At 37.6% G+C, this 12,083-nt stretch overlaps 1 protein-coding gene across 3 annotated transcripts in view; it reads left to right on the forward strand.

Annotated features, from left to right (window-relative positions):
- Nucleotides 1–12,083, forward strand: part of lrp2a (low density lipoprotein receptor-related protein 2a) — a 117,408-nt gene that overhangs the window by 7,703 nt on the left and 97,622 nt on the right. For all 3 annotated transcript variants that reach the window (XR_010905082.1, XM_067444520.1, XM_067444521.1), the window contains exons 2-5: nucleotides 4,599–4,712; nucleotides 7,313–7,435; nucleotides 7,721–7,837; nucleotides 11,524–11,634. Coding sequence is in view for 2 of the 3 variants with exons in the window: in XM_067444520.1 (XP_067300621.1) it covers nucleotides 4,599–4,712; nucleotides 7,313–7,435; nucleotides 7,721–7,837; nucleotides 11,524–11,634 (465 nt within the window). In the remaining variant the exon portion in view is untranslated. The remainder of the gene's footprint in view (nucleotides 1–4,598; nucleotides 4,713–7,312; nucleotides 7,436–7,720; nucleotides 7,838–11,523; nucleotides 11,635–12,083) is intronic.

The following is a 12,083-nucleotide window of genomic DNA, read 5'->3' on the forward strand; positions in this document are numbered from 1 at the left end:
GGACAACCCTTGTGAAAATGTATTTTGTGTGTTATTTTGAACCTTGATGTGATGCATCTTATTCCCCTTCTGGCAGCGCGTGCGGAAACACCCGATGGCTGATGTTTAAAATGCTATTACTTGCGAGCGGGTGTCAGTAAGAGCGCCTTACCTCCCAGATCCTGTATATGCCAATTGTCTACCTGTGCATTACAGACGCTGCTGAAACCTCCGGGATCATGTCCTACCAACAAAGGGTTCCTTTGAGCGAGGAGAGCAGCAATTTTATCATTAGTAAACTGAGCAGGAAAAAGGCTCGTTTCCCAATTGGCTGCCGAAGGAGTTAAAAAGGAAGCCCATTTGGCTGGCATGCTTTAAAAGCGTTTGCTGTTGTGTTTGGTCTAGACCTCTCGCTATGAGGAGGCCCTCGCTGAGCTTTTAGCGCCGCGGCTCAAGCGCAGACCCCCATGGCCTTCTGGCAGAGGACGAAATCCATTATTAAAGAGTACATCACAGGGAACCAGGTTGATAAACTTCTGACTCATACATAATAAATGCTCTGCTAATACAACGTTTGTTTTGCAATGGCACTGAACCAACAGGCTGTCTGCTAGGATACTATGTTATTTATTGGTCAAAATTAATATTAAAGAGGTATTTATTGAGAGTAATATTTTATCTGCATAAGAAGCACCAGAGTTTGTTACACAGCACATTAAAGAAATAGTTCTCCTCAAAATGAAAATGCATTCAATGCAAACACTTTTTTTGTGTATGTCTTTTTTCAGAGCCTTAAAGTCATTGTTTCTATACAAACTAGTTTTTGTATGGCATTTCTGGATTAACTATTCCTTTAAACATTTCCAACCTGCCATGTCTCTCAACAAGGGGGAGTTGGTCCTCCATCCATTTAGAGATTACGTTATTGCACTGTAAGACAAATTTTTTGTCGGTCGTATGTCTAAACATATTACTTCAGATTTTTAGCAAGTACTGGTCGGCTAAATGTCAATGGTGACCTCATGATGTAGTTTAGCCCAGTTCTCAGTTTCTTATTGGCAGGCGCAGTATGTGCTCGAGCTGTCTGACTGAGTCACACAAGTTTCCTAAAAGGCAGCAGGTCAGATTAGATTCTTGTTTCAACCAATCCAAACATCCATGCTTCATGAAAAATGAAAAGGAAAAACCTTTTTGTACAGGATCATTTATTGAGGTCAGTGTTGATTCGAGTAATTGTCACATCTGAAGTATCTTTTTTTTGTAGGATCATTATCATTGTTTGAGACTGCGGTGGAGTGTGATGTTATAGCAGGTGTGGATCAGTGTTAGGCTCTTGTTGAGATCCAGCAAATGGATTTTGCAGTCAGAAAAAAATATATATATATTTGTATATATTTTTTAAAACATTAACAGATGAAAGAGATGGTGCAAAGCTCCTTGGAATGGAAGCTTGTTTCCGCCACTGAATAAAAAAAAGGTAACTGCGACTTTTTATCTCGCAATTTTGACTTTTGCTCAGAATTTCATGTAATAAACTCAAAATTACTTATAGAATTTTTAAATAAACTCACAATTATGACTTTTTATCCTCAGAATATTATGATATTAACTTACAATTTTGATTTTTTTTTTGATATATGCTCACAATTATGACTTTTTTTCCTCAGAATATAATTATATAAACTCACAATTATGATATTTTTTTCTTAGAATTGTATGATATAAACCCACAATTATTACTTTTCTCTCAGAAAACAAGCTTCCATACTTTGGAAATTAATAATCACAAAAGCAAATAATTATGCACGGAACTACTTTTTATTAATTGCTTTTAATATCATTTCATTGAGAACACCTGTGACAAGGGGTGTTCTCTGATCTGTGGGGAGTACAATAAAAGTGTGCTTTATTTCAGAGTATTCTATGTTTATTTAAAATATTTTTACATTAAACTTTGTGAAATATTGTGACATGGATGGCTGCAAGGGTTTTGATATGCAATTGGTAGAATGTTCAAGGTGGTTGCTATGGTGTTGCTATGCAGTTTAAATGTTTTGGGCGGGGTGATGAAGTGTTGCTATGCAATTAGAATGTTCTGTTCTTGTTAGAGTGTAGCCAAGCAGTATAATATTTTGAGTGGCTGCTAGGTTGTTGCTATGTTATCGGTGGGTGTTGTATATTTTATTGCTAGAGTGTTGCCATGTAATTGTTAGAATGTTCTGGTTTGTTACTAGAGTGTTGCTATGCAGTCGGTAGAATGTTTTGGGTGGTTTCTAAGGCATTGCTATATAATTGGAAGGATGTTCTGGGTGGATGCTAGGTTGTTGCTATGCAGTTGGTAGAATGTTTTGGCTGGTTGCTAGGACGTTGCTATGTAATTGGTAGGATGTTTTGGGTAGTTGCCTGAAAATGTAAATTATTGGTAGATATTTTCCTTGGTTAAATTGGAACAATCAAATAATTATAGGGCTTTTAATTTTTTAATTTGTCTCCTCCTGCAACTTCCTTTTGGGAATATCACATACATTTGACCAGTAGACTGTGTGTGTATGTGTGTGTTTAGGGAACTGGTGATAAGACATACTCACTCACCCACTCTCCAACCCGCCAGCCCTTCACCACGTCATTCCACCTTGCATCTCCCTTTGCTTTTGGAATTTGGGTGTAAGGGCTACGGTACCACCCGGTACCGATATTTATCCTAATTACATTTCTGACAAGGAACAGCATGCACCATTCATCAGTGTCAGCGAGAGACAATCAGAATCCCACATTCCGCTCGTCCGACCGACGGGCCTGACGGAGGGCTCCTCGGCTGAACTATGCTGATGGTGTCGATATGTCCTGGAGCCTGTCGGGGAAGGTAGAGGGGTGGTACCTTATCTCCTCAGATGTCACTCACAGGGGGAGATCAAAAGGAAGGGTTGAGATGAAGGAGAGTTAGTGCCTGCTCGTCGACTGGCACGCTTGGCTCCGCTAGCTGTCAATTCGCTTGTCTAAATGTTTCATCAATGGCATGACACAACCACATGCACACTTGAAGAGTAGTTAAGTGCACTCACTGCTTTTCAGAAAAAATTACAGAGGGGTAATGGGTGATGCATTGGTTTAGCTGATTTCACGGTCCTGATTTATGTTCATCTAAACATATTTGAAAACAAGAAGCAGAATTGGGTTACACTTTATTTTCAGGTGTCTGTGTTACAGTGTAATTATGCATTTAAGTACTTAGGAATAATAATTAATTACATGCACTGACTATAGGGTTAGGATTGGGGTTGATTTCGGGTTAGTTGCATGTAGTTATGCATAATTTATAGGTATTACAAGACACTATAAAATAAAGTGTTACCCAAAATTGTGATTTTTGTGAATGTATCTTAAATTAAAATTATGTTTTGAGCTATTTTGGTCACTAAAATGTGCTTATTTTAAATTATTTAAGACAAAAGCAAAGATAAAAGTTTGCAATATGTTCTAAAGGCTGTTTAGGTACTGGAAAACAAGACAAAATAAAAAAAATGTTTGAGAATTTTTTTTGGCAGTGTTGTGCAACTTATGGCAAAGAAGAATCTTTTAAATTCTCACACACAAATGATATGGTACTTTTGCATCATTGTATCTAATTTGTGATGATCTTTGTACATTCTGTGAATCCCAGGGGAATAGACAACATTTAAATGTTTAATCTGAATGAAGGAATTTGGGGAAATAAGCGTCCCTGATTTCAAGCTTAAATTGCCTAATTTTGTTACAAATAAATATATGAATAAAAAATGTATTTTAAATTTTTTTTATAAAAGAAAACATTAAAAAGTACAAAATAAACAATATAGGAGATTTTTTAAATAAAAGTATATTTAGAGAATACAGTCATTTCCAAAAAGATATGCATTTGACAAGGTCTTCTAGAAAATATATGCAGTTCTTCAAGGAATGTTTAGAGGTGTTCTAATGTACCTGGAACATTGATTATACATCAGGCATGTATCATGCAATATTGCATTGGACGATTGCATCTAGAATGGTCAGAGGGCTTTGGATCGGTCATGTACAGAAGGGCATTGTCCGCGTAGGAGGAGATCTTTGAACCTTATCTTGTGTTGTAACTCCTGCAATGTTTACATTATTTCTTATTACATTACATTATCTGGACTTCACAGACCCATCATGGTCAGGTTTTATGATCTGTGGGAGTAGATCTTCCAAGTCTATGCACAAGAACCTTGGTTGGCTTGCTATCTTGTGGCCAGTACTGAGTAAGCCAAAGGCCTGATTGATGAATGTGGGTTTTTCTCCCTTTTAAAAAAAGCTAATGGATGCAAAAGGTTAAGCCATCTGTCATTTAGATCTTGCACAATGATAGGGCAAAGCTCAGGTAAGAATGCTACAAGGAATTAATGTGGGAAATTATGCTGCTGTGACCTTATAAAATAACATTATTATATTAACTTTTAATTTGTGTGTGTGTGTGTGTGTGTGTGTGTGTGTGTGTGTGTGTGTGTGTGTGTGTGTGTGTGTGTGTGTGTGTGTTTATACATAATAAATTAAAAGTTGTTAGTATTTATGTATATTTATTTAGAACAGATCGTCACAATTTCTTGTCCTTTTCTGTGTAGGTTCAGGTTGTGAGGTGGGGTATTTCCACTGTGGGACAGGCCATTGTATTCCAGTGAGCCAGAGATGTGATGGAACAACCGACTGCTCGGATAGCTCGGATGAAATTGGCTGCCGTAAGTAACTCTTCCAGTCAATCGCAAGGTCACACTAAACGCTGATAAAGAGTGACAAGTGTGAAATAGAGCTGTTTAGTTTGTAATCCATGAACAGCAGTAGCATTAACCATGTGTCCCCTCAGAAATTTCAAATGGGTTTTTAGAATAGTAGTTGTTGACTTCAATTTTTTATCGACGTAAAAGTCATGTTTTTTTATACATCATAAATTATATACAGTCATAAAACGTGAATTTAAGAGCCTTTTTGGGCTTTAAAAACATACGTTGCTCACAAGTTAAATAAGAGTAAAGCTTTTAAAATCACCTGGTTGTACAGACAGGACGTGGGCTGTAGTTTTAGTGCTTCAAACATTCATACTAGCCCATGCATTCAAGAATTGAAAGTAATAAATGAAAAAAATTCTGGTGTAAAACTTGCTATCTTTTGATTGTAAATCTAAAAAAAAGAAAAAAAAAGAAAAGAGTTTTGAAGGGTGAGAACCACTACAAATCTGGTCAGATGACTGTCACTGATCCAGTCCAGAAGAAAAGATTAAAAATTAAGAAGTTAAAAGGTCAAATTAGGGTCATTGCAATGTGGGACAAATTCCCAATGCAGTATACTTTTGGCAAATTTAGTAGGTATTTTCTGTACATACTGTAAGGTCACATACTAGTAGAGTAGTGTACTAGTAGTTTTGTCTGATTTTGTCTAATTTTACGTAATTTTTAAGTAAAAAGTATAGTCAAGTTTTAAATAGGGAAAAAAATGTATCTAAAAAATAAAGTCTTTGGTCATTTGTGAGGGCAATGCTAATGGTCTAATATGATTCAATGATGTATGCTAAGCTATGATACAGAGATTGGCTGAATGGATTTAAAAGCGGTACAACGCAACTGTTTAACTCTAAGGGACTTGAAAAATTAGCCTATTTAAAAAAGTGGAGTGTTCCTTTAACGGAAGTTACACCCATAATTTGCACAAATCGTCATGTGGCAAAGGAATAAGGTGGATAAGAAACTATTTTTCAAAGTAGTGAATAAAACAATGATTATTGGAGTGTTACAACTTCAAAATGTCACTTTATTTCTATGTGCTGCTTGCCATTTGTTTGTAATTAGTTGTGAAATTTACTAGCAGTTTCTTAAGTGAAAATTGTTTCTACACCCAATTTATATTTTAGTTTATGGTTTTGTTAAACAATTGTGACTAGCTGATTAAGTTCTCCAAATATGCATTTTACAGTTGTAGGTAAGCAAATTATGTTGTTGTATAGTAAATGCAGCCTAGATCTGATCTGATAGTATGCAACGGATACTTGCTATATACTTCAGAAATGGTATAGATAGTATGCTATTCCAACCAACTTTGGACCAATAAATAAGGAAAGCATTAAAGGAAGTGTAAGATTGTGGCCAAAACTGGTACTGCAATCACTTTCAAATGACTGTAGAGTGGTGTATCCCCCTCCCCCTGACTCGAGGTTGCCAGATAGGCGGCAGGAACCATTGTAGCTGCAGCAAGACTGCAGTCTCCCTCTCATTTACTGAAGCTTTCGCGCCTCGATCGCCCCTCGGTGACCGGTCCCAGTATAGCCGCCCCTCTGTGTTTTCTAATGGACGCGAGGCAAACTAAATAATAAAATTACACTTCAAATATTTTTTTCCCCAAAGTTAGTTTATGTCACTGAAGGCAGTTATCATCACGATGATTTCATTTCAAGTGTTCGTTTTTAAAATAAGTTTAGTTTGAGTTAGTTATTTGATGCTATAAAAACAGGGGGTGTGACGTCATGATTGACAGCTGAGACTGACGGCTTCTCTGAGTGAAGTTGTCACTGAGGCACTAACGGACTTTTTTTCGAAATTTTTGGGAGCAGATTGGAGCTTTAGCTTTAATTTCTAAATTTCCATAACTTTTTATTTCACACCAACATAATTACTTGTTCTGCTTCTGCGAGAGTGTGGGCGGGCTTTTGATATCGCAGCTGTACTTCCTGCTCTACTTCCTGCGCTCTACTGCGCAACTCCGGTCCCGAAATCGCTACTGCGCAGACTCGATCCCAAGATGTCCGCGCCGTGCAGGCCGCCTAAAAGCTTCAAATCTGACAAGCGGAAACGGATGATGTCGAGTCGTCCATATTTTTTTACGGTCTATGAGCTGCAGCTGTGGTAACTAGAGCAGATCTGGCAACCCGGATGAAGAAACACTACTGACTCGTGATTGGTCGATAGGTTTAGGGCGGAGCTTCAGGCCAAAACACAACATGTCAACATCAGTTGAGGGCTGCAAAAACAACTTTTAAATGACAATATCCTGGCCGGACTACTGTTGTCAGTGATATAAGTATTTGAAATTAACATGATTTCTTAATGTCTAGTGACATATCAGGGCAATTTTATGATTAATCGAAAATACATTTCTTACATACAGTTCCTTTAAATGAATATCATCAGAAAAGTCAATTTTTTGTCATGTTGATTTCCCTGTTCATGTCAGTTCTTACATTCCTTCATTTATGAAATTGTTGAGCTCTTTGAAAGGAACCTTCTTAGCACAGGCCAGCTCAAATCTCTTCTAGCTGGGTTAACAATGCCTTCTCATTACGCTTTTCCAGCCCAGCCCACCTGCGAGAGCGCTCAGTTCCAGTGCTTGAGTGACGGCGAGTGCATTCCTCGGCAGTGGGTTTGCGATGATGAGGAGGATTGCGAGGATGGCTCCGATGAAAGGCAGCCCTGCCGTGAGTACTCCTTATCTCCATCCGTCCGTCTCTCCCTCACTTTCTGCTTTCATTTCAATTACGACTGTCCGTCAGAGCTGAGAGCTCCATTGACTCCCAGTAATGTACCGGGATGTAATTTCCGTCATGTCGGAGAAACACGATATCTCAGATGTGCAGGCAACAGTATGAGAAACAAAAGGCAAAGCGTGCATGTGTCGTCTGGAGAGTATCCCACTTTAGTCAAGATGAGGACCACCCAGCGCACTCGCATTATAATCATGTCTCTTTGATCTTTGATGGCAGCTGGCAGGACGTGCTCCAATTCACAGTTCACCTGTACGAACGGGGCCTGCATCCCGGGAGGATACAGGTGCGACCGTGTGCCTGACTGCCTAGATGGAGCAGATGAGAGAAACTGCCGTAAGTATGCTGCTGGTATATATGGGGTTAGAGCTGGGCGGTATAGCTAAATATACATATTTTGCAGTCATGTTGTACCGGAAAAGTCACAAAGGCTGCATTCGTTTAATCAAAAATACAGCTAAACAGTAATAATGTGAGATATTATTTCCACTTAAAATGACTGTTTTCTACGTGAATATATTTTAAAGGTGCCCTAAAATGAAAAATTTAATTAACCTTGCTAAGTGAAACATGATAGTTCAGTACATGGACATCACATACTGTGAGTCTCAAACACCATTGCCTCCTCCTTCATATGTAAATCTCATGAATCAAAAACACCACAGAAAAATAAGTGCTTCTCAACATAAACCCAACCGTGACGCAAGCGTTGGGGATCATTTATATGCACACCCCCAACATTTGCATATATGTCCAAACATGTTCATCAGGTCAGGCAGAACTGACAGAGCCGAATCATCAAACGACACTTGAGGATAGCAAAAATGGCAGCTCGGACACACATTTTGATCCAGGCTGTGCAGGAGATGTGAGGACTTTTCATATGTCAACAGTCATGGTTGAGGTTTATTATAATCGGATACCACAACAATTTAATTCAAAATCGTTCGTTTGTTCGGCCCGTTTCAAACAAGCTTTGCTCAGCGTCAAAATCTGAAGAAAGGGGCAACTATATTCCTGCAAGCAGTAAGTAATTTATCCACTTATTGACTAGCCGTTTAAACAATTTCTGATTAAACTGAAAGTTTCTTACAGAGACCGCATTGTCTAGATGACGCAAGATGCTTGTAGAGTAACAATAGGAAACTCCGTACAATACAAAACTAAATAGTGTGTCTAATGACAAAGGTTAATATTATTTTGTATTACAAATACAACCGTAGATACCGTTCACTCGATCTTTCTAGCAAACGTCACCTTTTCCACCATATAAGTTAAAACGATAGTCAATGGAGATTGCTGAAATGCAGCTTACTTGTTTATTGGTGTTTTCAGATCATCCGCGCGCGAGAGAGAGCTCGCGTGCATATGGTTGCCAGATTGGATATGTTTAGGTAAAACACCAGATAGTATGTGGGTTCTTTTCACAAAAGCTCTGTTTGGAGGATTTAAATTACTGAAATCTGTCAACCACAAGTACCCAAGCTCTTTCTCGCGTGCGGATCTGAAAACACCAATAAACAAGTAAGCTGCATTTTATCATTCTCTATTTGAGATGTTCTGCTTAAAGTGTCATTCAGTAAGTCTGTGTTCTGTCAGGACGGTCAGGACTCACGAACTGAACAACTGAACTGCTGTGAGCTGTGAGTGGCTGAAATAAGCCAATCAGAGCAGAGCTCAACATTAATATTCATGACCCTTCCAAATAAGGCAAAAACAGAGAATTACATCCTAGGGACAATTTATAGGGTTGTAAATGGACCTGTAAAACTCTATCTGGACAATTTTTGCCCTTAAATAAGCCACATGCCCTCTATGTAGAGATCAGAGAACAATTTACCATATTGTTTCAAATCATTCTAGGGCACCTTTAAAATGTAATTTATTCCTGTGATCAAAGCTGAACTTTCAGCATTACTCCAGTCTCCAGTGTCCTTCAGAAATCATTCTGATATGCTGATTTGCTGCTCAAATATTTTTGTGGAAACAGAGATGAATTTCTTTCAGGATTCTTTAATGGCTAGAAAGTTCAAAATAACAGCATTTATTTGAAAATGAATGCATGCTTGTAACCCCAAAGACATTTTGAACCAAACACCAATGCAGCTAATTCAAAATGGTTAAAGCAAACATTTTTTTAATAATTTTAATATTGGTAATGATATTTAGTCATAAACAGCAATATTTACCCATATAGATTTGTCATACAACATTTTGAGTGCTAAAGCAAGCATATCTCTGATTCTGAGTTTTGAATGTTTTTAAAGTTTTTTTTTAATGTACTGATAGTTTGAACTGTTTCACAGAAAATAATCGAAGTTACCTGTTCTATTGCCTTTTTTTTTGCTAATGAAGTTTACAAGATTTTAAAGTGAAATCAAAACAGAGCTCATTCACTTTCTTAATGCAACACCAAACGTGGTTCATCCCTCCTCAATTTTCTACAATTCAATCAATTTCCTGTGGTGAAAATCACGTCCTTTCACTCAGAAATACATTGGATTGAAGTCAGCCTGAAATCAAAACACAAGGCTGCTGGTATGAATATGTTAGTTATTAATTACTCACCCTCATGTCGTTCCAAACCTGTAAGACTTTCGTTCATCTTCGGAACACAAGAGAAGATCTTTTTGATGAAATCTGAGAGATTTCTGTCCCTCCATTGATGGCTACACAACTGACACTTTGACACTTGAAAAAGTTAGATATGAAAAATGAGCAGATCAGTCCAAATTTTTCTGATGAGACTTGATCACTTAATATGATGAACAGATTGAATTTAGGCTTTTATTCACATAAAAACATTGATCAGCGAACAGATGCTTAATCGAACCTGCAAGAATAAACCTCATTGGTTCGTGCTGAAGCTCAGATGTGCTGCGTAACACAAGAATGAACCTCATTGGTTCGTGCTGAAGCTCAGATGTGCTGCATAACACAAGAATAAACCTCATTGGTTCGTGCTGAAGCTCAGATGTGCTGCGTAACACAAGGATAAACCTCATTGGTTCGTGCTGAAGCTCAGATGTGCCGCGTAACACAAGAATGAACCTCATTGGTTCTCACTCGTCAAGTGATCATGCTTAAACTTCCATTTACCGCAACTAATGTATGAGTTGATGAATGTTTATATGTGAATAAAATACTAAATTCAATCTGTTCATCATATAAAGCGATTGAGTCTTTTCAGAAAATCTGGACTAAACTGCTCAATTTATATGGATTAAATTACGATCTCTTTATAAGTGGTAGTTGCGGGGTTTTCAATAGAGGGACAGAAATATCTCAGATTTCATAAAAAAAGTATTTTTGTTTCAAAGATGAATAAAAGACATGAGGGTGAGTAATTAAGGAAATAATTTTCATTTTTGGTTCAACTATCCCTTTAAGGTTATTTATAAGCTAGTGTACACCAAAACAATAAAAAATGTGCATTTAGAAGACATATGCATTCCGATTATATAGTCTCTCTCTACCACCAATATGTGGTATTAAAAAACTGTGGTGCAACAAGAGCATAAACATCAGCAAAAATCATGATATTACTTAATTTTATAGTGTGAATATAACATGAATATTTGGCATATCACCCAGCCCTGTGTGTGTGTGTGTCTGTGTGTGTGTGTGCGTGTGTGTGTGTGTGTGTGTGTGCGTGCTTCTTCCCCCTCAAAGGCTCCTTTGGCATTTTAATCAATTTGTAAGATTAAGAGTCTCGCTGATGGACAGAAATGGCCACAATATGCTTCTTGTTTGTCAGAGTTGATTGCAGATTCCTCTGTGGATTAGTGCAAGTGTCAGTTCAGTTTCTGTGCCATCATTGAGCTCTTATCACATTCTACTTCACTGTAACAGACTTGCTGTACACAACAGTTTTTGTTTGGTTCCACATTAGCTTTATGCTGATTCTTTGCTCATACATTATGACCATGTACTGTATGCCGTACCACAGTGGACGCTGGATTGTATTACACAGTGATATTTAATTGAATGACTGAGTGATGGACAGAGTCTCCTTTTCTTAGTCTACCCAGAGTGCTCAGAGATGAGGTGTGCTAACGGGGCGTGCTATAACAGGAGCCAGCACTGTGACCAGGTGCTCAACTGCCGAGACGGCTCAGACGAGGCCAACTGCAGTGAGTATCTTTCCCTGGCATAAGATATATAAGATATATATATATATCAAACTCTTTTTTTTTTGGAATAAACAATGAACATAAGTGTTTTTAATAGTTTTAGTTAATAACCCTGATTCTGTGAAACACAAAATACAAAGCTAGGCATAATAAAAATGTCCACAACTGTGATATTTGCACAACATTTTAAGTGTTATGAAGCCATTTGATATTTGAATTTAAGTCATTGTTCACTAATTGTCCCATTGACAGTTTTTTTTTTTTGGTCACAACTCGCCACAACATTTGAAAACCAATGACATTTGCCATCAGTGATATCAACCTGGTGCAATGAACCATTTGTGAATTATATTTGAAACGCTTACATTTTTAACTACACCTCACACAAATATATTGTGAAGCTTCATAAGACTCATAATATAGTGCACAAATATTATTATTGGGTTTGA

The sequence above is a fragment of the Pseudorasbora parva genome, chromosome 5, assembly GCF_024679245.1.
Source record: "Pseudorasbora parva isolate DD20220531a chromosome 5, ASM2467924v1, whole genome shotgun sequence".
Taxonomy (NCBI): domain Eukaryota; kingdom Metazoa; phylum Chordata; class Actinopteri; order Cypriniformes; family Gobionidae; genus Pseudorasbora; species Pseudorasbora parva.